The following is a 26,525-nucleotide window of genomic DNA, read 5'->3' on the forward strand; positions in this document are numbered from 1 at the left end:
CAGCTTCGCACGCATGGTGACACTGGGAACGGGGTCTCCAGGGATGGGGTACTGGGGGAATGGCTTCCATCATCAACGAAAGTTGGCATGGAGTATAAACAGTGGTCTGTGGTGAGCTTCTTTAGTGGAAGCAGGTGGAGTGCCCTGGAGCCCCCGCATGTTTCTGGACTTACAAGGCTGAAGGCCACCTTGGGAACATGGTGTCCATGTGCAGGTCATGCCATGCCCAGGCCTTCCTTGAGCAGCCAGCCAGCCTTCTATCCCTGGCTATCTGGCTATCCCTCTCAGATGGCAACCGATGATAAATTAGAGACACCAGCCTCAGTGCCTGCAGTGGGACTGCCCAGCAAGATTCCCACTGGTGTGTCCCAACAGTGGGAACCATGACTCCAGGCAGCAGGTGGCCTTTGGGAAGAAACTCAGGGGACCCTAGGGCACTTCAAAGGGGAGGGGCATGGAGCCATCTTGAGTCATCCTCAGAAACCCTGCTCAAAACAACAGCACTGATGCAGCTTTTGAATAGCAGCTTTCTGGGGCACCTGGGTGGCTCAGTCGGTTAAGCATCCGACTCTTGGTTTTGGCTCACGTCATGATCTCTTGGTTCGTGCGTTCAAGCTCTGTGTCAGGTTCTTCGCTGACAGTGCAGAGCCTGCTTGGGATTCTCTTTCTCTCTCTCTCTCTCTCTCTCTACCCCTCCCCACTTGCTCTCTCTATCCCTCTCTCTCAAAAATCAATAAATTAACTTAAAAAAAATAGCAGCCTTGTTCAGAAAAGTGTGGGTTCTGGGGGTATGATAATGTGGCTGACTCAGGGTGTCATGGGCACACTGCAGAGTATTACACACGGAGAAAAAGAAGGAACCACGGCCTTCAACAAGGCTGTGCCAAGGACAAATCCAAGAAGAGAATGAGCAACAAGGCAAGTGACAGAACATGACACCATGTTTACAAAGCATGAAACCAAACAATATCATATATTGGGTTACATGTAACATTCACGGCACAAGGGACAGCAGAAGGCTACTTACAAAACAAAGCCAGGGTATAATAAATGCAAAGATCAAGATGATGGTTAACACTGGGATAGTCAGCAGGTGCCTTGGTATTCATTTTACTAGTTTACTACATAGGTGCCCCTTGATTATATGGGTTGTATGAATCAAACATTTCAAAATTACAAACCACGCAAAGGCACGCCACCTGTCATTACTCAAGCCCCAGGCCTGCAGGCTCTGGCACGTTTTCCAGGGTCCTCACGGGCATCGCCGCAGTGCCCACTTGCCCACGGGGTGGCTGCTCATGGCTCACACCTTCCAGGGGCCCAGGGCCCAGATGACAGGGCTGCTGCCTGGCCTGGTGAGGTCAACGGTTAGAAGTGACTGTTCTGTTAGCACACTGTGGTCATTGTCATTTGCTCCATGTAGATTTCCATCTCTTTCTTAAATGCGACCCATTTGCTTCAGCAGGCAGATTCCCACTTCTGTGGGCCTCTCCCCAGGGATGCTCAGGACTCAGCTACACCAGCCCAGCCCAGCCCAGTCCAGCCCCGTATCTATGGAGCACCTACTCTGTGCCAGGCACCGTTCTCAGCACTGGGGAGGCAGCTGTGGATAAAATCCCACAAAACCCCCTGCCCATGGAGCTTATATTTGAGTGAGAGGAGACTGACAGTAAACACTGAATTAATACCTAGAAGTCAAGAAGAAAAAAGAAAAACACCACAGTGGAGTAGAAAGATCAGGAGTGAAGGGAACGGCAGGAAGTGGGTTTGGATGGGGTGGTCAGGGAAGGCCTCCTTGAGGAGGTGACCTTGGTGCAGAGACCTAAAGGAAGGGAGGGGGACCACGTGGATATCTGGGGAAGAGCCTTCCAGGTTGAGGAAGGTGCAGGGCAAAGGCCCCTGGCCCCTCCTCTTGCCTTCTCCTCAGTCTCCTGGAGCTCCCCCGACCCCAGCCCAGACCTCTCTCAAGCACTGTCCCCCCAATCCCACCCCCCACTCATGTCTTCCCCTATTAGAGTTTTTTTTTTTTTTTAACTTTTGTAATGTGTTTATTTTTGAGAGAGAGAGAGAGAGAGAGAGAGAGAGAGAGAGACAGAGTGTGAGCGGGGGAAGGGCAGAGAGAGAGGGAGACACAGATTGGAAGCAGGCTCCAGGCTCTGAGCTTTCAGCACAGAGCCCGATGTGGGGCAATGTGGGGCTCAAACTCACCAACTGTGAGATCATAACCTGAACTGAAGTCAGACGCTTACCCCACTGAGCCACTGAGACGCTCCCCGCTATTGTAGTTGTAAAGGAGACCCAGGCTTTCGGGGGAAGGGGAATTGTAGGTTTCCAGACCACAGGGGCGCCCCTGTTTGTACCGGCCTTTGCTCTGAGCCTTCAGCCCACCCTCACCACTCCGGCAAGCCAGATTTACTCTAGGGATTAGCCAGGACTCATATTTCCTGAGCCACTTAGCTTCTTTCCTTCTGGGCATCGCCAGCCTCGGGGGTTGGCCTACAAGCTGTGATTTTTCACATCTTTGTCAAACCTGTAATACCAGTGCCTGGAAACAAAGATGTTGGCTTAATTATTATCATCAGCACGTATGACTTCCTACCCCTGAATTTCCGAGTGCCACCTGCAGGTAAACTTACCTGGAAAACAATCTGGGGAACTTCTCCACCTGCCATCTCTTGTATGTCTCCAGGGTTGTCACGGCAGCTGCCAAAGTGGCCGGGGCCATGGGGAGGACCAAAACATCACAGATGTGGGGCTGAGTCCAGACCGAGGGGCCCTCTCTGGGGCTCTGCACAATGAGGGGCCAGAAAGTTCTTTCCCTTGGCCGGTCAGGCTGACAGTGTTTGTCAGCTTCTGCTCCCAGTCCCTACACCCCAGCAACCTCAGGGCTCAAGCAAATGACCTTGAGGACTCTGTTGGGTGTCCACTACTTCCAGGGTGGCCTGTGGTGAAGGTGGAAGCCTCAGATACAGTCACAGACACTGTTCTGTTAAGTCCAAAAGGAAAACATTTGCAGGCTGAGTCCGGACCTTGAAGATCACCAGCCTCATTCGTTCACTCAAACTCCTACATCGTTCCTATGCTGGGTCCAAGGGGGGTACAGAGACACAGAATGAGAGCTCGCGTTTTTTGCATTCTTATGGTGGGTCAATGCCATTTTAAAGTGCTTTGCTTGTATTTTCTTATTTAATTCTCCACCAACTCTACCGAATAGGTATGCTAGCTGAGGAGCTGGAGGCATGTAAGGTGTGGAGAGGTGAAATGTCACTGCCCAGGAGGCACCTCCTGGGTTAGGGTCCAGGCTCCACTCCGCCCTCATGACGACATACGCCTTGTCTCGGAACTCATCACGTAGGGGGACATAAGTGGAACTCTGATAATTCACATTCCAGCGTGGCCACTGAGGCAGTCTTTTTTTTTTTTTTTTAAATTTTTTTTTTTTTTCAACGTTTATTTATTTTTGGGACAGAGAGAGACAGAGCATGAACGGGGGAGGGGCAGAGAGAGGGAGACACAGAATCAGAAACAGGCTCCAGGTTCTGAGCCATCAGCCCAGAGCCTGACGCGGGGCTCGAACTCACGGACCGCAAGATCGTGACCTGGCTGAAGTCGGACGCTTAACCGACTGCGCCACCCAGGCACCCCGGCCACTGAGGCAGTCTTAAACGTCACTACAAAGCTTGTTGTTAGAAGCCCTAGCATGGCCTGGGGCTCCAAGAACACACAGGAATTTCCCTCCTGGACCAGAGGGGACAAAACATTCCAGGCAAATGTCTGGAGAGACAGATCGCCATGCCAGAGCCTCGAGGAGAATATGAGGGTCTGAGGGGGAGGGGAAATATCTCCTGTGGACATTTCTCCTCCTGTTCTTCCTGTTCCCTCTTGGCAGAACCGAAGGCACCAGGCACCAAAGGGTCTTCTGCTAAGACATGTCCCTTTCCTGGGGCTTGTCCCCAACACCTGAGACCCTTCAGGTCACCTTCGACACAGGTCCTTGGGGGTGCCTGAAGGTTATACTGGTCACGGCAGAAGTTATCTCCTGACCTTCCTTTCCTAACGTCCAGTGTCTCCTTTCAGATTCCTCATGGTGAACCGCTGTCCGCCATGTCTGTTCTCCCCAAGAACAGCCCCAGGGCTGCTGAGGAGACAGGAGACAAACCCATGTGAAACTCCTGCAAAGCTGGATGGAGTGAGGTCCCTGGAAGGGGTGCCGCTGCTGGGGACAGTGCTTCCTCAGCACTGGAGCTCCAGAGCGTCAGCTCCGGCCTCAGTCACACTGTCCAGCACCCAGCATCCTCACCTCAGCCACAGCTATCACCCTGGGGCCTCCCCAGCCATCTCTCTCCCCAACTACTGGCAGTGTTCTCAGCCATAGTGGACATACCTAAAATGTAGGTCACAAAGTGACACTCCTGTTAAAAGTCCTGCACGGACGTCCCATTCCACCAGAGTAAAAGCCAAGGTCATTACAACGACCCACAAGGCCCGCCATGAACTGAAATTCCTCCTGCCTTTCCTCGACTCCCTCCCTCCACTCCAGCCACACTGGTTTCTTTGCTGTTCCTCCAACTCCTCAAATGCTCTCTCCCCCTCACCCCCAAGGGCCTTTGCGCTGCTGTTTCCCATGCCAAGAACGCTCTTCCCCCCCAGATGTCCTCAAGGCTCTCTCTCACCCTCTTGAAGTCCTTGGCAAGTGTCACTTCCATGAAGCCAAGGCTAACATCCCATTGAAAATTGCAACATCTTTCACACCCCTTGCCCCCCACTCTGTGTTCTCACTTGGCCCCCTCGTCTCTTCAAATAGCCATCTTCACTTTCTAACTGACTACTGTATTTTGCTTATTTCTTTCCCCTGGCTGGAATGAAAGCTCTACGAGAGACAGAAATCTTGGCTGTTTAGTTCTCCACTGTATTTATTCCCAGCACCCAACCCAGGGCCAAGCACAGAGCTGGTGATCGCTACATAGTTACCAAATAACTGAAAGAATGCACACCTTGGACACCTGCCCCCCAGCTCTCAGTCCACAGAGCCAAGGCAAGGAAACCCCACTGGTGACTTCGCATACTCCTCAGGGGGCAAGGCAGCTGGCATCCGAGCTGGTAGCAGTCCTTGCCAGGCCCAGTTCAACTCAGCAGACATTTATGGAGCCCCTGGACAGGTGCTGTGCCGGCCTGACACGGATGACTCTTCGCCCACCTCGTCCGCCTGGGGGCTAAGGCTGCCAGGGGCAGAGGGGGGGCCTCCTGACGGGGACAGGCCAACCCTGGCCCAGAGGGATCTACTGAAACCTGAGATGGCAGGACAAGCTCAGGCAGGCCTCCCCCTCACACTCCCCTCACACCAGGCCCACTAGTCCTGTCTGGCGGGTGACCTTCCTCAGGGTCGCTGCCCTTTTAGGCCCCATCCCCATCCTCCCCTTTGCGGTTTCTTCCCTCCCTCGGGTCCCCAGGCCCCCAGCCCGCCAGACCCACACCCCTCACCCTTGCCCTTCCTCACCTGCCCGCACCACCGCCGCTCCCCCAACCCCTTCCACCTCGGGTCTCGACCCCAGCCCCAGCCCCAGCCCCCGCCCCCCTCCAGGTCCCCCCTCCCGCCGCCCCTCCCCCGTCGGGCCTCCGCCGCCGCCGCACCTCGCCCTCGCTCAGCCTCCCGCCGCCCCCCAGCCGCGCCCGGCCCCGGCCCCCCGCCCGCCTGCCGCTCCGGCCCTGGCCGGCAGGGGCCGCTCCTCGCGGCGCCCGGGGCCCCGCCGCCGCCGCCCGCCGCCGCCGCCCGCCTCCCCGCCCCTTCCCCAGCCGGCGCTCCCGTTACGCCGCGGAGCCGGGAGCCGGAGCCCGCGCCCGCGGCGGCAGCGGGAGGCGGCGGCGGGGGCGTCCGGGCGGCGGCGGCGGCGGCGGGGCCTGCGGGGCCTGCGGGCGGGCGGGCCGGGCCCGGCCAGGCCGCGATGGCGACCAGGAAGGCGGGCTCGCGGCTGGAGACGGAGATCGAGCGCTGCCGCTCCGAGTGCCAGTGGGAGCGGATCCCCGAGCTCGTCAAGCAGCTGTCGGCCAAGCTCATCGCCAACGGTAGGCACCGGGCGCGCCGGCCTGGGCTGCAGGGGGGCGCCGCGCTCTCCGCTGGGCCGGGCCGGGCCCCGGAGGCGCGTAGGGGCGCGGGCAGGGGCGCGGCCGGATCGCGGGCGCCGCGCCGGCGAGGTGCGCGGGGCCGGGGCCTGGGCAGCCCGGGCGTCACGCGGTGGGGGCGTCCGGCGGGTGGGGGCCGTGCCCGGCGTCCCGGAGTTCCGGCGTGCTGGCGGGCTCCTGTGGGGTGCGCGCGTCGGGGGGCTCCAGGAGCCGCCTGCTGCACCGGGGTCCCAGGGGCCGGGGCGGCCTTGGGGTTGTAAGAAGTTGGAGGCGATGGGGGAGGGTGCTCCCCCGGGCACGGCCCGGCCCGTGCAGCGTGCAACGTGCAGGGGATTACAGTGTGTGCGTGTATGCTGTACCCAGGGGGGTGTCGAACAGAGACCCCTGGGAAATAGGGTTTGTAAACACATGACGTTCAAGGGGCTCCAGGGAGAAGCTCAGACTTGGGGTGTGTGTCGGGGGTGGTTGGGGAAGGCAGGGGAGATGTGTGTCCTGGGGTTCAGAGAGTAGAATGTCAAAGCTGTGGACCTAGGGAGGTCGGGTTTGGGGAAGTAGAGTCAAGAGAGTCAGAGAGAGAATATTGTAGAGAGAGGTGGGAATGTTGTGGAGGAATGGGGTTGGATGGGCAAGGGGCTCGGTGCCCGGAGGAGGAAGGGGCCTAAGGGAGCCACTGAGTAGGAACCTGGTGCTTGGAGTTAGTCTATGGCCCCGTTGAGTGAATTGGTTCTTGTACCCAATCGAATCAAAATTGCATCCAAAATCCCATTTCAGAGCGCAGCTCCACGTGGCCTTATTTGTTTTGGAAGCAAGTATGGTTAATATTTGCTGGTCCTTTAGTACCCGCCAAAAACCAAGGACACCAGTGGACTGGTGAGAGGGCAGAGGTTTTGTGTTTTATATCATCTCTGGCAGCCTGAGGCTCTGTGAGCAAATGGTGGCTGAACAAATGAATGAATGAATGAATGAATGAATGAATGAATGGCACTGCTCTAAGAAAAGACATCACACTATTTTCAACCCTCTAACCTCAAACTACCCAGAAATGGAGAGGGATGTCACGTGTCTTCTTCAAGAATGGTTTATGACTGTGCCTTTTACGGTATTAGTGCCTTGAAATAAGAACTTGGTTTTGCACACTCTCAACTGTGGTACCCTGCTTTGGGCAGATATTTCCTGGAAGGACGCGGGTACCATGACTGCCCCAGGGGCATGGAGGAAGCATAGATCTACCTGGGCTCAGCTTGGTGGAAAGTGTTGACTCTTCTCTAAGTCCTCCCTTGACAACAATGGTATTTGGTCCCGTGGGCCCCAATGGCAGCTTGACCTTGCCCTTCCTTTAAGGTTCACCAGCTTCTCCTCCTGCTTCTCCTCTCGTTACCTGCAGCAAGGTCTCATTTTTTCCTTGGAGTTTGGACAGTCCTGGGTCTACTTTGTCACTTCCTGGCTGGGTAGGCATAAAATACCTTCAGGGCAGGTTGATGTTAGGGTTAAATGGGTTCATTTGTGAGCCCGTCCTGGTTCTCTTCTTCAGAACCTACCTGTTTTCTCCTTTGTTTACTCACTCATTGCGCCGATATTTGCGTGCCCACCTGTGCCAGGAACGGAACAGAAGTGAACAGCACTAACCAAGCTCCTACCCTCGTGTACTTAAACTTTTCTGAGGAGATAGGATAGCAAATACAGAAATCAATATATAGGTTAGCTTCAGATAGTGAGAGGTGATTTATTTTATTTTTAAAATTTTTTTTTAACGTTTATTTATTATTGAGAGACAGAGAGACACAGAGCATGAGCAGGGGAGGGGCAGAGAGAGGGGGAGACACAGAATCCAAAGCAGGCTCCAGGCTTTGAGCTATCAGCACAGAGCCTGACACGGGCTCGAACTCACAAACTGCGAGATCATGACCTGGGCTGAAGTCGGTCGCCTAACCAACTGAGCCACCCAGGTGCCCCAGTGGGAGGTGATTTAAAGAAAACAGACGAGGAAAGGCGACTGAGAGTGATGAGTGGGGGAGAGGAGACTCAAACTATGGTGGTCTTTGGAATAGATGGGCTTTTGGTGGTATGGACCCATCTTACCTTCACAGCCTCCCAAGGCTTGGCTTCCTTCTCAGGGACTGGTCCCTGGGGCCTGAGCCTCAGTCATTATGGGGCTTTTGGGGGAGTGGGTTGTGTGGGGCACTGCAGTCCATGGGTCTGTGTGTGTGTTTGCTTTTGGGAAGCTCATGAGAGGCAGATTTCTGCCCCAGAACCCACCTACCTTGTAGCAGTCGTTGATGGCAAAAGGTCACCCACCCAGCCTTAAAAAGGTCAAAGAGATTGCTCAGGAATGTAAAAATACACAGCAAGGAAAGAGATGAAACAAAACCAGAATTATTGTGGCTCTTCTTTAGGGTTCAGAGAAATGTTGAAGGAGGGTCCTTCCCTCCTTTTGGCTGCTGGGGGCTTCCTTTGGCTGGCGGTGGGACTTCCTTCTGGGTTTGAGGGCACCAGCTCCCCCTTAGATCCTTTTGGGTGCACTGGACCTCAAGTTCTGGGCAGATTTGGCAAAATCCTTTGGCTAAAGCATTTGCTGCTTGGAAGAAGGAAAGCGAGTTAATGTCATGTTTTTCATAGTAAGACACTTTGAAGGCAGCCACAGGCATAACAGAACACAGTCTTTGGAATGAGGCAGACCAGTGCCTGAGCCTGACTCTATGTCCTTGGCCAAATCACTTAACCACGCAGAGCCTCAGTCTCCTCACCTTAGAAGGGGAGCTGAACACTGAGTTTGCAGGGATTGTTACGGGGATCACAGGAACTAATGACTCCCAGGGCTACTCGCAGAGTCTGACATCTTAACGTGTAGGCCCTTCATTCGTTCATTCATTTGTTCGTTCATTCATCTGTTCCATAAATATCGAGTACTTGCTACTCACTGCTTTAGGCACTGGGGATATACCAGTGAACAAAACAGACAAAAGTGACAAATGTCCCTGCCTTTGTGAAGTCCACATTCTGGTGGGGAAGGGGCAAGGGGATGTAAATAAAAATCACTCAGTAAAATTTGCAGGTTGCCAGATGGTCATAAGTGGTATCAGAGGGGGCTCAAGAGGGGAAGAGGCAGCAGTGCTTTGAGAGAGGGGTGGTTGGGGGGCACAGAGGATACTAATATGTGGCCAGGGAGGGCCTCACCGGGAAGGCAGCATTTGAGATAGGACCTGAGGCTGTGGCCAAGCATGTTCCAGGGAAGGGACCTCAAGGGCAGAGGCCTGATGAGGGCAGAGGGGTGGCTGGGCCAGATCACCTGAGGCTTGGAGGTCACGGTGAAGGCTTTGGCTTCTCTCTGAATGAGGTGGGAGCCAAGGGAGGTTTCCGAGTGGAGGAGACCTGCCTGCAGAGGACTTCCTACTCAGCAGCTTTTGCTTCTTCTGGGACGGGAGCACGGCTGTGGGCTTGAAATAGTAGACACTTTCAGAGCACGCTGCTCCAGCCTGACTCCTCTGAGATAAATTGGTTTAGACATTTTGCCAAGAGGTGGATAAGGAAGAAAAGGGCAAATGCCAAGCTTAAAACAGACCCCAGAAATCCATTTTCTGCCTCGTGCCCCCCTGTGGGTACCATTTTAACCACTCCATCTCAAAAACACAAAATGTGTGGCAGGGATATGCCAGGCCCCTGTGTGTTCAGCAGGACAGTGACCACACAAGTTAAGGGGGGGCGGGTTTGAGGTGGGAGAAAATTCGACTCAAGTCTAGATTCTTGCTGCGAACTAGCAGCTTGGGCATCGTGTGGGAGCGCGTGAGGAATGGACTCTCAGGCCCCACCCCAGACCTGCAAGGTCAGAATCTGCATCTTAACAAGGTGTCCAGGAGATTTGTGGATACAGGGAGTTCTGAGGTGCGGTGGCCTGGAGCTGAGGTGGCAGCCTGGGGGGGGGTGAGGGGGTAAAGACGGAGAACAGCACATCAGCTCCCTGTTGGCTCGTAGGTCGGTCCTGGCCCTAGGAGGACAGTCCCAGCTGCCTCTGTCTCCAGAATGTCACCCTTTAGCCTCCCCATGGTGAGTTCACTGCTGTGTGACAAAGTGCAGTGGTCTGGCACCTGGGCTTCCATCCAGTCTCTACCTGTAGCTGGCTGGGTGACCCTGAGCCAGTTAGTTAATCGCTCGGAGGCTGTGTTTCTTCATCGGTGTGATATGGTTGATAATCCTACTCCCCCAGGGTGGCGGTGAGGAAGAAATGGGGTGAGAAAGGCAAAGCTTGCTACATGCAAAACACCACTGTTTACTCTCTCCACCTGACGCAGTATAACCCTGGACAAGGCAGGCCATGTCCTGGATATCACCTGGCTGGGAAGAAGAATGGGAGGCCTAGAAATGACACACTTGAGCTTGTGCCCGGTGGAGACTCTCGCGTATTTCAGGCACAGAAAGAGGCATTTTGGAGCCTGTGCCAGCCCCAACAGACAGCCACCCCCTTTCTGAAGCAGTGTCTGTTTTTCCTTCCTTTCCCTGTCTGCTAATCTTAGGTGAGCTCAGTTGCTGAGCTCACTTACAACAGTTCGGCCCCAAATGGTGGTTTCTCCTTTAAGGGATCATCACCGTTCTGATTAAGTGTGATTTTGAGACCCTTTAAGTACCTCTTGGTGATGGGCAGGTAGGGAAGTGGTGCCTGAAACAAAGCATATTTCTGGCGCAAAGTTTGGTTCAAAATGTATGCAGACCATTGAGCGGGAGTGAAGTTCTTGCATTTGCCAATAACTGATGTTCCCCATGGCATTGGTGCCCCCAGCACGGTGGCTTTCCACTCTGGAGCTGGGCTGAGTCTCAGGCCTCTGGAGCCTTTCCTGCTGGACCAGGGGCTTCTTTGGAAGTAAGGCTGAGGTTTAACCGAGAGTCTGCTGTGGGGTGGGAAGGTGTCGCTGTGGTTTGCAATGGCTTCTTTGGAGGTTCCCAGGACGTCAGACTGTTCCCGGACAGTGGGGAAGGACACGAGTCAGACCTTGATGACACTTCATCTCGGCCTTCTTAGGGCGTCCATCCTGCTTTCACGTACTCTGTCCTGTTGTCTGTCCTCTGAAGGACACACCTTTGTGGCAGACCATACGTCCTGATTTTTGGATTCAAAGGTTCACTTATTTGACAATAATATATTGATAGCTCTGAGATAAGCACCGGGGCTCAGGCTCATGGTTGCTGTGAGAGGGCAGAAGGACCATGACCTTGTGGCTGCACACAGTGGGGCTGGGACTGCTCAGCTTCTCCCTGGCCTCCGACTTGTAGGGATTTCAGGCTCTGAGGATTCCTGACGTTGATCTGCTTGGTAAGCCAGCCTTTCCGGTGTGTCCTCGAGGCCATTACCTGAGTTCACCCCCATCCCTGTCTCCTCCGCAACTCCCCCCCCCCCCCCGCCATGGCTGGTTTGGCCTGTTGGACCCTCACACTCACTTTGCTCACTGTCTTTGCCCCCACGCTCACGCTATTGCTCTGAAGTCCTCTCTGCAGTCAGAAGCCTACCCGTCTGTCAAGGTCTGGTTCAAGTTCCTCCCAGCTGTCCTCCCTTCACAGAGAAGGATTTGCTTCAGAGAAAATAACCATACAGTGTTAGAACCAGATGGGTCCTGAGAGATCCCATTGTGTAGCGGTTTTCAAACCGCGTGGTTGAGGAACCCCTCTGGGAACACGCTTTAGGGGCCTGGGGGCCAGGTGCGCAGGCCTCACACAACGGAGCAGCGATACTTTTCCCTAAAGTTTCCTTTGAAAGAAGAGCTAATGTGCTTTTAAAAACATATTTGAAAGCCATCGATCTAGTCTTTGGCTCTCCATTTTACAGGTGAGAAAACAGGCTCACAGAGATGTCTCCTGCAAAGCCACCAGCTGGCGAGTGGCAGAAAAGAGCAGAGTGGGTCAGAGCTCTGGCTTACCGGTTCAGTTGCTTGGTTCAAACTGAGGCTGTGCTCCTTCCTAACTAAGAGCATTATTTCCCCTTGTGAAACCCCGCATGGGAAGGGGTGATACACATTCAGCATCCCTTTTCTGAAACCCTTGGTGCCAGCTGTGTTTAAGAATGTAGAATTTTCCAGAAATACTGGAAATTTTCCATATGCTGGCCAGTATGTGACCCTCTCAATGGGTCCGGGGCAGCACTTGATAATAAAACATGTCACTCTTTCTGTATCAAAACACACGAGCAGTCACTGCAAAGGGACACATAGAATATAAATAGCCCATGGTGGTGGGTTTACGGTCTCCCATCCCCCAGTCCAGGGCTGTTTCTCCTCCCCCATGTCTTGGCACATGTCTTGTCTCCTCACCCAGGCGGTCAGCTTCTAGGGGACCGAGGGCTGTGGTTCTGCTGGGATGAACTGTCAGCCCGCTTGGCGTGCTGTGTGGCCAACTGGGCCCGGACTTTTGCGCGCAGAGGCCTCTGAGCGATTGGAACAGGCGATGGGAGGTCCTCTTCTCTGGACTTGCTTGTATGTGGGGTCATAAACGTCTTGTTGTTGAAGTCACACTGACTTGGGTTCACTCCTTACTTGCCGCCCAAGGCCCTCCAGCAGGTACACCTCCTCACTCACTCGGGGCACCCCCAGCTGCCCCGCCAGCTTTGCACCGGGCACGCCATCGGGAACGGCCTCCGCTTCTGATGCACGTTGACCTCACTTGGGTAGATTCCTGCCCCGCTGGGTGACCTCATGCTTGGCAGGTGGCGGAGGGTTGCAGGGCGTTCTGTGAAAGCCAGTGTTTCCCATCTGAGAAGCCAAGAGAAGGGAAGAGGTTTTCCGACACCTCTCAAAACCCTCTCCATCAACTACCAAGACAAGAAGGAACAGGCATTTGGCAGCTGGGTCAGATGAATGCCATGTAACGTAGAGAGGGCAGTCACAAGCCACAGGAAACCTAGCAGTGTGTGTGGCCACAGCCCCTGTGTGTCTGCCCCTGCTCGCCAAGTGCGGTGGAGGGGGACGTGCCAGAGCAAGGCGGAGCAGACGTTTTGTGGTCCTTTTGGACGCTGGCTAGACCTGGAGTCAGAATCTGCATGCGTTTGCCCTCTGAGTGACCTTGTGCACCTCACTTGATTCTCTGAAGCCTTAGTTTTCCTGACTCCTTGGGTGTTAAAATGGTGCGAGTAGGGAACGAACAAGCATTTCTTGAGCTTTTGCTGTGTGCCGTGCTCTGGGCATCACAATGACTGCGTGAGGAATGGGGTCGGGGGTCGTAATTCTCATTCGGGGATAAGTGGACCGACGTTTGGAGATGTTCATCGAGCTGGTTTCTAACCCTCTTCTCACTCTAGTTCCATTTTTCTTTATACCAACAAATTGTTTTCTAAACTTGTCAGATCAAAGAATCACCAAGTAGGCTTGTTGGGCCGCATCCCTAGTGATTCTGATGATGCAGTGGGTCTGGGGCAGGGCTCCAGGGTGATGCCAGTGCTGCTGGTCCGTCCACCCATTCTGAGTAGCACTGAACTAAGGGAGCCTGGACATCATGGATTCCCAGGCCTCTCCGGTGGGGTGGTGATTTCCCTTGGTCCAAGGTGGGGGCTGGACATCTGCATTTTTTTTCTAATGTTTGTTTATTTTTGAGAGACAGAGAGAGAGAGAGAGAGAGAGCACACAAGTAAGGGAGGGGCAGAGAGAGAGAGACAGGGAGACACAGAATCCGAAGCAGGCTCCAGACTCTGAGCTGTCAGCCCAGAGCCTGACATGGGGCTCAAACCCACAAACCATGAGATCATGACCTGAGCTGAAGTCAGTCGCTTAACTGACTGAGCCACTCAGGTGCCCCGACGTGTGCATTTTTAAATAGAGCCTTAGGTGGGTTGTGTGATCAAGCGGGTCTGGAAGCCCTGCTCTCAACCATAATCCTTAGCATTTAATGAGTACCTCCTATGCGTGGGGACTGCACCTGAAGAAATAGAGTGAGGGGGTCACCAGCCACGAGGAGCTTCCAGCTCAGGGTAGTCACGTAATCTCTGGGCAGCTGAGTCGCCTGGGGGCTGCTTAGCAACTCAGATTCCCATGCTGGGCCCGAATTCCGCTTCAGGAAGCCATAGTGGGGTTGGGGTTCAGGAAGCACGATTGTTGACGAGCATAGGTGGTTGGAGCACAGCAAGTTCCAGGACCAGATTTTAGACACGGTTGTCCCAGTGGTGGGGACAGCGTGCCCCGCCTGCAGCCTGAGGAGAGCAATGACCACGTTACCAGGCTTCAGGGTGCCGCTGGGTTACTGGGGGGCTGAGGGCAGGGTGCGCTGAGACGACAGTGGGAGGGGCCTGGCAGAGTGCCAGGAGGAGGATCTTGGGCAGGGCTGTGGCTTTAGGGTGACCAACATATCCCTGTTGGCCTGACGCTTTTTTGGTTTTCAGAACTGAAAATCCTGTGTCCCGGGAACCCCCCAGGCCTGGGCAAGCAGGCCCGTAGTTCACCCTGTTAAGCAGATGGAGCGGTTTTTAGCAAAGAGGAAAGGAACCCGGTGCAAAGCAGGGCTTTGTCCTGTTAGACCTGGGTTCAGATCCCGGCTCTGATGCTGCTTGTCCCGCCTTGGGTGAGTTACTCAGCTTCCCCGAACCTCCCTCTTTAGCTCAAAGGTTGTTTTGAGGAGTAAAAGAGATAATGCAGTTTCAGGCACCAGCAGTCATCTGCAGCAGCCTGCCTGAATCAGGAGTACTGTGTGTGGAAGGAGGTTAGAAAGGTCCAGATACTCAGCCCTTTACAGGGGGGAGGAAGCAGGCAGGGTGACAATGACAGCAGGGATAGCAGAGCCGTGCAGGAGGGGTTGGGGTGGGGTCCTGTTGTACTGACTTGTGGCTGAGCCCCAAAGCTGAACGGCAGTCGCTGTTAGCTGGGTCCCCGAACTAGTCAGTGCGGACCTGGGTCTGACAGACTCCCCAGCCCTCTCCTTGCAGCCTTCCATCCTGCACTTTAATGAGCCGGGATAGGATGTGGGGGTGTCATGATGTGTACTGGGGACGCAACAACGAATGTGACCCCTGCCTGGGCTGTCAGCCCCATGAGAGCAGGGCTGTTTCGCTCTTTTGTTCTCTGCTATGTCTCAAGCACCAGTAACATGTCTGACACACAGTAGGTACTCAATTAATTGTTCACCTTGGCCGCTGCCCTTGAGGAGTTAACTCAGATTCATTTCCTCCTCAAAACCTGCTGAGTGCGTACTGGGTGCCAAGCCGCTGCCTGAGAGGGCCTGGGGCGCCGTGGTCATTAGGTCCACCCTGTGTTCTAGTATAGCACACATGCTCAGTGCTGGGAGTGGGAGTGGGAGAGGATGAGGGCTGAGGAGGTCCTGGGGAGGGAAAGTCTACCTGAGAGGCCAAGACTCTTGGTATCGTCCCTCAGGTGACTGGATGGCCCCGCCTGCCTGGGGCTCTGGGTAAGTTCTGGCTGATGGACTGCTGTTCAGGCTGACTGAATGCCCATGACCTTCTCTTCCTGTGTCTCCTGTGCAACTGTAGGGTTGACACTTGCTGAGTGGCCAGGGCTCCCTGCTGCCTCTCCTTGTCCCTCCAGTCTCCTCACCTGTGGGCTGGTTCAGCCCCTTTGCTGTGAGGCCTGCCTCCCTTGAGTAACTAACTGCCTTCTCTGGCCCTTGCAGGTTCTGAGTCCAAGAAGAAGCAGTATGTTTTCTCAAGTAAGGGGTGTTGAGTCCGTGAGGTGATATTGCTGGGCATGTCGAGCACAGGGACCTGCAGTAAATGCCTTTCCTTTCTCTGGCCCGCCAGGCCAAGAGAGTCCGCTCTCCACTGAGTCTTGGGCCTGGAGGCCTGGGAAGGTGGGTCCCTCAGGCCCCTTGCAGCTGCCCCGCGGCCCGGGGCAGCCTCCTTCCTACCTCTGCCCCGCCGCACACACCAGTTTTGGCGTCTCCTTCTGCCTGGACTCTCTCTTGGAGAAATCCTACCTCACCTGTCTTCTGAGTGTCCCTGGTGGTCTTTCCACCCCACTGTGCCTGGACTTGATGGCCCCACACTGTAGTCTTTGAGGGCAGGGACAGGATTAGAGCTTTGAATCTTCAAGAGATGCTTGCCGGCTCTGTGTGGGTATGCATTTAACTTGTCTGTGTGGGGCCAGCTTCCTGAGCGAGCCCTTTCCAAGCCTTCTGGGCTGGCCTGATAACATCCCCCTGCCCTGTTAGAGTCATTTCCTGCCCTGCTGAGCCCTGGGGACAGGCCAAACCAACTCCAAGATCATGACTTTCAAGTTACCTTTTCTCTTCTTAGACTAGGTTTTTCTAGGGAAGTGTGTGTGTGTGTGTGTGTGTGTGTGTGTGTGTGTGTGTGCATGTGTGTGTGTATGAGCGTGTGTGTGTTAAACCAGTATACTTATCTATTCTGCCAGCGCAGTGGAAATATTGTCTTCTGTTCCCACATTTTACTCTCTCATCCTGTCCCTCCAGCTTCTGCATTGTGCGTGAACATGGGCAGAAGGCTTTGGCTTGAAGCCTGGACTCTAACTACCAAGAGTTTCCCAGAATATAGCTTTCTGCCAACTTCTTTGAGCTCCTTAATCTTTGACTTATGGCATCTTTGCCTTTCAGTCAAGATCCAAATGGCCAGGTCCTCTGAACCGGGTCATAATTTAAGCAAAGATGGCGGAGGGGGAACAGAGGCAGCCCTGAGGTGGAAATGGGAAGGCCGGGGTCTCGGTCAACAATCATATCCCAGCTACATGCCAGGCACGCCTGAGGGGGGCTGAGGTACCTGATTAGGTCCTGTCCGTGAAGGGGAGACTAGAGATTGACTCATTCCTTTCAGAAATATTTAAAGAATACCTACTGTGTGCCTTGGAGACAGGGTGTGAAGGGGAGAGTGACAGGGCAGAGGTCAGAGCCAAGGTGGTAAGGTACAGGGATTTTGGCTTTCACTTCCGGTGAAAGGGGAGCTCCCGGAGGGTTTTGAGGGGCCGGGTGACATGACCTTCTCTTCTCTGCCCTGCTGTGTGGCCCTACCCCGGTTAAGCCCAGCTCCCGGCCTGCCCCTGCGTGCTGCATTTTGCGGGAGGAACCTTGCGCGTCATTTGCACTTGATGACAAGTGACCTCGGAGACACTGCCACGCTTCTGGCATGTTTGTATTCCTGCTCTCACGCATTCTTTTCCCTTCTTAGGCCTTTTATCTGGATGGCATCCTCTCCTACCTCATGACGTTGCCTCATATTTTAGCGAGGAAATAGAGGCAGTTAGGAAACCTCCTTGTTTCCCACCACCGAATCTGTGTCCACTTTCCCTCCTGTCACTGTGTGGAGGCTCCAGTTCCTTTCAAGGCCTGCACCCCCTTCACCTTTGCTCACAATCGCCCTGTTGGAGCCTCCTCAGGACTTCACGGCTTCTGGCATTTCTCCTCACCTCTGGATCAATTCTCTGTCTCTCTCTGTTTCCTGGATCATTCCCTAGAGGGTTCATAGATACCCAAGACTCTTCTGTAAAAACCTTCCTCAGTCCCACGTCTCTGTCTCCTCACTGCCCGCCTCTCTGCTCTGTCTCAGCAAAGCCTCTTCGAGGAACCTTTGTCTCCTCGGCCCTCTCGGAGCTTGTGTCCCTGCCCACCCCGCTACTCTTCCTGTCAAGGTCACCCTCCGATGTTGCCTCCCTGTTGCCAAATCCAGTGGTTACGTTGGTGCTCTTATTTTCTTCCCTATTCCAGGTGCCTTTAACCCGCTTGGCCACTCCGTCTTTCTGGAAACTTCTCATCTCTGTTTTTGTAACAGGCAGTCCCGGTTTCTTTAACCTGGTCCTTTCGCTCACTCACTCTCCTCCAGCTTTGACGCCGACCTCCATCCACCGATTTGATGTCTCTACTTGGATATCGAATGTTATTTAAGCCTGTCGAAGCAGAACTCTTGGTCTTATTCCTCCTCCCCTACAGTAAATGGCAAAACGGTACCACTGTCTACTCCACTGTGCAGTGTCATATCTGAGATTAAAGAATTTATCTTTAATCCCCGTCCATTCCTCATCCCTCGTGCATCCGTTTCCTATTGCTGCCGTCACCGATTATTACACATTTACTGGCTTGAAACAATGCAGCTGTGTTCTCTGGCTGTTCTGGAGGCCACAGGTTGGAAATGGGTCTCATTCAGGCTAACCTCAAGTGTCAGAGGGGCTGAGTTCCTTCTGGAGGCTCTCGGGAAGGATCCATGCTTTTGCCTTCCTGGCCTCTGCGACTGCCCACATTCCCTGCCTCATGCCCCGCCTCCATCTTTAGAGCAAGGGGTTAGCTTCCTCTGTGACTATACCTGTTTTCACCACCATCTCCTCCTCTGAGCCGCCTACTTCCCTCTTCCAAGGACTCGGTGGTGCCCCCGAGGTAATCCGGAATAATCCCGTCTCAAGGTCATTAACTTAATCCCATCTGCAGAGTCCCTTTTGCCATGTAAGGTGACATATTCACAGGTCCCAGCAATTAGGGCACAGTCATCTCTGGGGCGCGGGGGTATTATTCTGCGTGCCACACCTCCGGTCCCACCCATTAGTAAATCTTGTTTATTTTTACCTCCAAATCGTGTCTTCCCCTCTGCCCGTCTCTCCCCTTCGGCACTATTTCTCACCTCTGCCCCCTTGTCCTGGCATCCGTCACCCCTCACCAGACTCCTCTGCGGTGACCTTCCAAACATCCCTGCCATTGCCTCGCCCTCTCCAGCCCCAAGTTCGTTCCCCACACGGCGGAGGGAGGGGTCTTCACAAAACCTAAACCGATCACTTCAACCCCCTGCTTGCACACTCCCCGCCCCCTCCAGAGGCTTCCAGGTGCTCTGAGAAGGAAAGCCACACTCCTGAGCACAGTCGGCCACAGTGTGTTCGTGGCTGCCCTTACCCGCCTCTCTGACTACCATGCTCCTATCTGTCCCCGCTGCTCCAGCCACACGGCCTTCTTGCTGTTCCTCACGCATGCCAGCCGTGTTCCTGCCCCAGGGCCCTTCCGTGGGCTGCCAGAATACTCCTCCCTCAGATCTTTCCGTGGCTCGCCCAGTCTCAGGTAGCCACCCAGTCGCGCACTGCCACGCCGCCCTGTTTTAGCTCTCTGCGCGTCTCTTACCGCTACCTGGCCTTTTCCTGGTTTGTCTCCCCTTCTGGAATGTGAGCACCACGAGGGCAGAGACGCTTCTGCCTCACCCACCACTGTACGTGTCGGGTGCTGGCAGGTGCTAAGTAAATGCTGGCTGGTGGCTAATGCGTGCAGCACTCTGAGGTCAGGCCAAGGGAGCAGGAAAGCTTCTCCAAGGTGACCCTGAACTGCAGCTCACACGACACCTGGGCTGTTGGCAGGAGAAGGGAGGGAGGTACAGCCTGTCCAGGCACCCCCAGGTGAGACAGATTGCCACAGCCTCGGAAGGATGTGGGGGGCCTGGAGAGTGTGCATGTGGGAGGCTGGTGGCCCAGGGAGAGCGGTGACGAGCTCTACTTAATAACTGCAGACCCAGACCTCCCTCACCTGGTTCTGAGATGATGGGCCAGGTCCTGCGAGCCCCCTGTGGGTGACCAGATTACGCACTCCCGAGTCAGCACACTCCAACACGGGCCATCTTCTTTTCTTGATTATTATGATTATTTTATTGGTTTTTTTTTTAAATTTTTTTTTCAACGTTTTTATTTATTTTTGGGACAGAGAGAGACAGAGCATGAACGGGGGAGGGGCAGAGAGAGACGGAGACACAGAATCGGAAACAGGCTCCAGGCTCCGAGCCATCAGCCCAGAGCCCGACGCGGGGCTCGAACTCACGGACCGCGAGATCGTGACCTGGCCGAAGTCGGACGCTTAACCGACTGCGCCACCCAGGCGCCCCATTATTTTATTGGTTTTAAGAGAATTTAGTGATTCATCACTTGCATATAACACCCAGCGCTCATCCCAACAAGTGCCCTCCTTAATGCCCATCATTCATTTAGTCCCCCCATCCCGGTCCACCTCCCCTCTTTTCTTTTTTATTAAAAAAAATTTTTTTTTAACATTTACTCATTTTTGAGGGACAGAGAGAGACAGAGCCCAAGCAGAGGAGGGGCAGAGGGAGAGGGAGACACAGAATCCCAAGCAAGCTCCAGGCTCTGAGCCCCGATGTGGGGCTTGAACCCACGAACCACGAGATCATGATCTGAGTCGAAGTGGGACGCTTAACCGACTGAGCCACCCAGGCGCCCCTCCCCTCTTTTCTTGTTAAATTAACTAGTTAATGTTTTATGCAGGCAATGAATGTACACGGTAGTAAAAGTCAAATAATACAAGAGAGAAAAGTAACTTTATTCCTACAGCATCCCTGTGTCCTGTTGCTCCTGTCCACAGACGTAGCCACTCTTGGAACTTTCCTGGGGGTCCTTTCAGAACTAGTGTATGGGGCGCCTGGGTGGCTCAGTCGGTTAAGCGTCTGACTTTCGCTCAGGTCATGATCTCACGGTCTGTGAGTTCGAGCCCCGCGTCGGGCTCTGTGCTGACAGCTCAGAACCTGGAGCCTGCTTCGGATTCTGGGTCCCCCTCTCTCTCTGCCCCTCCCCTGCTTGTGCTTTCTCTCTCAAAAATAAGTAAACATTAAAAAAAAATTAAAAAGAAATAGTCAGCGTATCTGTATGTGTATAAGAAAGAGTGTTGTTGGTTTCTGGTTTTCACACACAATAGTAACATACTGCATACCCTGTTTTGTATCCCTCTCTGACAGTGTTACCTATTGCTGTGTAACAAACCCATCCTCAAACTTGGTGCCTTCAGATAGCCACCTTTTATTATTTTTCACCATTCTGGGCTTGCCAGGGGAGCCAGCTGTGGGTCTGCTCCGCGATGGAGCTGCCCTTGTCTGGGCCCTCTCCCGTGGCTGGGCCTGGCTGAGACGACGCAGCTGTGTTCCCTGTGGCCTTTCTTAGCCAGCCCGGCTGCGTTCTCAAGGTGGTCACAGAGAAGCGAGAGGAAAGCAGACGCGAGTAAGCCCTTTTCCGAGCCTCTGTGCGTGTCACACGTGTCTGCGTCTGTCCTGTCAATCAGAGCAAGTTACGCGGCCAAGCCCACGTTCAGTGTGAGAGGCCAGAAAGCATGTGGGTTCAGGGGTATGAAGAGCTGGGGCCGCTCGTGCAGTCAGGTACCGCGGGACCGTATGTAGATCCATTTCCTTCCGTGTAAGGGACGCATCATGTCCCATCACGTGGGGCACGCCGCAGTGAGGACTGTGCAGGTTGTTTTCTGTCCTGTGCTGTTCCCAGTGGGGCCCTATGTAGAAACATCCCCGTTGGTACACGTAGGTGCTCAGGAGTGCACGTATGTATGGGATAAGTTCCTAAGCCTGGAATTTCTGGGTCAGATGGTGCAGGTACATAAATCGTTCTGTAGATGTTGCTAATTGCCCTCGGTCGACACTCGTACCGATTTATGCTCCTGCCGACAGTATCCCAGTGTCTGTTTTTCTGTCACTTGCTGGTGGGGAGGGGATGACAAGTCCTGTAGGTGCTGGCGTACCTGTGACTTACAAGAAGCCAAGTAAATGAGACGAAATTCACTGAAGCCGTCCTGAGACCAAGAAATGGAGAACCAGGCTGACTTCGCAGGGCAACAACGGAGGGGCAGGGGACGCGGACAACGGCTGGACTTGAGCAGGGGTTTGTTTTTCCTCTTGGATCGGAGCCACCGCGGGATTGGTTTGAATAGACCTAAATGCTTCTCTATTGACAAATGCGAGTTGTTGAGAGTTTTTTGTATTGGTGTCACGTACTCCCTGGAATAGAGCGGAAACCTTAAGCTTTTTTCTTCCGCGTCTGATCCAGTCTCTGGGTGTCAGCTGTTTATCCCGTGAGGGAGAAGGCTGGGAGGAGGGGGCAGTCACCTGAAGTGGCAAAGGCCACACAGCGCCTCCCTCCTTGGGGGAATCAGGGAGGCCAAGGCCGCCTGGGCATCGAGCAGGGCCAGCCGCCAGGCTTCGGGGATTGTCTGTTTGCAGATGAAGCTCAGCACAGGGCTCTCGCCCGGGGCCGATTCCCCATCTGCTTCTCAGTGAGGGTCCCCAGGAGCAGTCTCTGTTCAGCTTCAGGCTTTATCTCTACCTAAGTCCCTGGGAAGCTGGTTTCTGCAGCCTCACTTAAACCCTGAAAAATACCCGTGGGAAAGGTGGAAACCAGCCCCGAGCACCCCTGAGTCCCTCCTCACCCTGGTCACCTGACAGTCCTGGCAGGCCGAGCAGGAAGGGATTTAGGAACGGCCCTCGCAGCCCTGCGGCAGAAGGGTGAAATGGCTTGGCCAGCGTCACATGGCTGCTTGGGAGGGAAGCTGGGTCCTCTTATGCTGGATGCTGATGTCCACACGGTTCGTGCCTGACGCGCCGGGGTAACGGCGCAGGTAGACGGCCTGGCTTCAGAATTCCAGCTCCAGGACTGACTGGCCCTGTGACCTTTGGCACATGGCTTCACCTCTTGTGCCTGGTCCCCCATCCGTGAGGATGGAGGTTGAGAATAGGTCCTAGTGAGGTTTGGAGGACTAACGGGGTGATGTGATATCTCAGCGCACGGCACGGCATTTAGTAAGAGCCCAGCATGGCTTGTCTAGTAAGATTATACAACATTCTTGTCGTCCTACTAGATCGCAGGCCTCTTGAGCACAGGGATTGTGTCCCCTAGAGCTTTCTGGCCTCCTAGATGCAACATAACCATTCTGGGAGATAGCAAGTCCAAAATGAATGGCAATGACAGTAATCGTAACTCACATCTATTCAGTACCTGCTCTGTACTCTGTGCATTACACCCACGTCTAATCCTCGCCGTTGCCAGGTGAGGAAACTAAGGCTCAGAGAGGTTAGGTAAATTGCCCAGAGCCGCTCAGCTAAGTAAGCTAGGGAGCCGACGTTAAGCCTGGGGCTGCCTGAGGCCAGAGCCCTGTCTTCCACGTTGTACTCCTAGGCTTTTCCATTCTGGAAAGTACACCCTTGGTCCCACTATGCAGTCCTGCTGTGCTCCCTGCAGGGTGGGATGGCTGGCTGTGCCCTACCCTGTGCCTGGTGAGTGTGAGTAGGCAAGTGAGTAGGGAGAGATACTTAGATTTAAGTATTTCATGAGGTGGAATCCTCATGTAAGGGTTCCTTGTTCCAGTGGTGTAGCCAGAAACTCTCAAGGCAATTACAGAGCTCACCTTGTCTGCTCCCCACTTTTCAGGGACCACTTTTCTCTGTTGTCCCACGTCCAATGTTGTGAAAATTGTTTTTTCACATATTTTGTCTTGTGTTTATGGTTATTTGTTTTTTTCACTTGAGAGGGAGAGCGAGAGAGTGCATGCGCACATGCAGGGGAGGGGCAGAGAGAGAGAGAGAGAGAGAGAGAGAGAGAGAGAGAGAGAATCTTAAGCAGGCTCCACCCTCAAAGCAGAGCCTGACATGGGGCTCGATTCCATGACCCTGGGATCATGACCTGAGCTGAAATCAAGAGTCGGACGCTCAACTGACTGAGCCACCCAGGCGCCCTGTGTTTGTGGTTATTTTATACAGGAGGGTAAATCTGTTCCATCTTGGCTGGAAGCGAAAGTCTGTTTTTAACTTTTTATTCTCTTTTATTTCATACTTAATTCTTTAATCCAGCTGGAATTAATTTTCTTGCATGCCCTGAGGTGCCGTTTTTTTTTCCCCTTGTGCCTCACTTTCCTAGCATGTAGCTGGACATGCTATGGACAGTAACAACTGGCTAGGTGACATCTGTGTCCTTTGTCACTCGTGGCCTCTGAATTGGGGACCCAGGGGTCCTTGACAAGAGCCGGCAGCGCCGGCTGAGGATGGAACCTCGCAGCCTCCGTGGAACTTCTCCAGCGTGAGTTCATAGCATGTTTTTCAGATCTTTGCCCTCCTGGTTGGGAGAGTGAGTGGTAGAGAGAGAAATCACCTTTTTGGAAGGAGAGAAAAGGAAACATAATTTGCCTGGGCGATTCCCTGGAGCCTGAACAATTTTAAAGTTTCACAAATTATTTTGCAGCCGCTACGTTCATTTCAGATTTTCAATTTGCAGCCGCTCTGTGCTCAGAGCGCGCGGCTCCTTTGGGAACTGAGGAGCTGATCCTCGCCGACCTGGCAGGGAATCCCAACTCTTCCCCTCTTCCCCTGTCTGCCCTTCATGGTTCAGCTCTTGGAGTTCCCCGAACAGCGGGGCTGTGCCATGCCTTTGCACGTTCTGTTTCTTCTGCTTGTGAACACGTACCTGTAACATTGCTGGTGAAGGCTTTGTCTCCTCCTCTTCCTCCAGTCCAGGACTGTGCACGTCTCCAGTACCACTGCGTCGTGTGGAGCTTCAGTGAGGGAAGGGACCGTGTCTCCTCACTCTGAGCAAGGCCTCTTCCTCTCAGTGAACCTTTCCCAGGGCCCGTCCAGCGTTTCTGTTAGAGCTGGGCTCCCTCCACAGCTTGGCAACAAGACTGGTGTGTTCCTCCATTATCCGGAGATCGATACGCTAAAAGTCTGTAAATCCTACAAAGCACTAAGGTGGTAGCTTTATACGTCTCTTTATGTCGTCCTTTGTTTAAATATTTTTGCAAGCCTAGGATATACAAGCCGTGAAATGGGAGAGGTGGGACGTCGGGGCATTCTACCAAAGCCCTCAGTTGGGTTCTGTGGAAATTCCTTTTAGACGTGAGGGACCCTGGGAATGAGTATTGTTCGGTGAGGTGTTCTCAGATAGCCATTCTCAACTGAAAGCCTGTTTGGTGGTCGGGAGATCTAGTCAGGATAGCAGTTTGGCCACTGTAACTAAGGTCCGAGTGACAGTGACTAAACAACAAGAGCCAAGTGGAAGTTAATGTTTCTGTCTCATGCAGTGATTGATCATAAGCGGTCTAGGGCTTGGTGGCAGTTCACGCGTGTTGGAGACCGAGGTTCCTCATGTTGTGCTGCTCTGTGGTCCTCAGTAGATGGCTTCCATCTGGAGGGTTAGAATGGATGCGCCATTTCTCAGCAGCGCGGACTCTTTCCAGCTATTGGGGTAGGGCGAGGAGGAACCGGAGGGTGAGCTCACTTCCTGTGGGGCCAGCAGAGAAGCTGCATGCGGCACTCTGTTCACATCCCACTGACCACAACTTAGCATCCAGCCCCCAGGGAGCCCGGGAAGTAGTCTCTACCTTGACAGCTATGGGCATGGATAAAACTCAGGGACTCTAATACTAAAGGAAAAAGGGGAGAATGAATATTTGGGGACAGTTGGCAGATTCTGCCACAGGCAGGACCAGACCTAACACTGGAGGGTGTAGTCCAAGTGCCTTGGCCTACCATTGAGTTACTTCACCGTTTATTGAACGCTGGCTCTGTGCCAGACATTACGCTTGGTTGGCCCTGAGACTGAAAACAAGTGACATAGAGATTCTTCCTTCAGGCCTCTCATTTCAGTGTGGAAGGGGCAGATAAGTAAAGGCCTAGGCTGGCGTGCTTGAGGTTCCTGGTGGCAGCCGGGGGTGGCGTGGGATAGGGCACGTGCGGGGAGAGATGAGCAGTGCCCAAAAGATCAGTAGGTGTTTATCAAGGAGCGGTGGATGTGTTCTCCGCATTCCGAGTCATCCCAGAGGCGTGGAGGAGGTTCACTGGGCCCACGTGTGGAGAACTTGGCCGGAACCTGTTTTCCACGGAGATGGGGCTCAGCGGGGAGAGGGGAACCGTTAGTCCCATGTTTTGCTCCCCTCTTGAGTCTCCGTTCTTGCCCTCCCGCTCGCCCACACCCTCTTCTCCGGCCACTTGGTCCGGTGCGCTTTCCTTGCCTTTGCACCTTCCTTGTGCTCTGCTGTTCCCTCAGCCTGGTTTGTCCTTCCCTGTGCTATTTGCCAGTCCAGATCCTACTCATCCTGTAGCGTCTAGTTGAGAGGCATGGCAGGCCACGCCACAGCATGTCCCTCCCCGAGAATGCATTAGCTCCCATCCACGGTCTCACTGTGGTCACAGTATCCTTCCCATTTTATACATGGAGGCTGGTGCTTCAAGAGGGTGAGCAATGTGCCCCTGGTCGCACAACTAGAAAGAGGTGGCAGACAGCAGAGGGCCCGATCTGCTGTCCTTTCTGCTTGCTGGCCTAGCGATTCTGCTGGGGACGGCCATTTCAGCTGTAGGTCAGGGGAGCCCGCAGTGGGGAGTTAATCGGAGTGGGGAAAAATGCGGAGCGAGGAATCCTCAGTTCACACGTACAGTGGGACTTTCTTAAAATTGCTCCCCCCGCCCCCCCCCCAGAACACTGAGGTTAAATCCTAGAACCCCAGTCCCAACGTGACAAACTGGGATTTATATCTATAACTCTGAATCTAACGTTATTTTAGTTTTTGGAAATTTAAAATCTACAGAAAAGAAAGTCCGTGTATATGAATAGTCTCACCCCAGAAATAACCACTGTTCCTGTCCCATCATATATACTTCCAGTGTTTAAAGAAGACTCGCACTTTTTCCTAATATTAAGGTAAAACAATTCTGCTCAATGAAAACAATTCAAACTACA

The 26,525-nt window shown here is 53.9% G+C and overlaps 1 protein-coding gene across 6 annotated transcripts in view; it reads left to right on the plus strand.

Annotated features, from left to right (window-relative positions):
• The first annotated feature begins 5,886 nt into the window (after positions 1 to 5,886).
• TTC7B (tetratricopeptide repeat domain 7B) overlaps positions 5,887 to 26,525 on the plus strand; it is a 273,770-nt gene continuing 253,131 nt past the window's right edge. For 2 of the 6 annotated variants that reach the window (XM_086709024.1, XM_086709023.1), the window contains exon 1: positions 5,890 to 6,063. In XM_086709024.1, coding sequence (XP_086565150.1) covers positions 5,943 to 6,063 — 121 coding nt within the window. In that variant the 5' untranslated portion in view covers positions 5,890 to 5,942. Of the gene's footprint in view, positions 6,064 to 26,525 lie in introns of all 6 variants that reach the window. The other 4 variants (XM_086709020.1, XM_086709021.1, XM_086709022.1 and 1 more) reach the window with 4 other exon arrangements.

The sequence above is a fragment of the Puma concolor genome, chromosome B3 (genome assembly GCF_028749965.1).
Source record: "Puma concolor isolate L17-30 chromosome B3, mPumCon1.1.hap2, whole genome shotgun sequence".
NCBI lineage: Eukaryota > Metazoa > Chordata > Mammalia > Carnivora > Felidae > Puma > Puma concolor.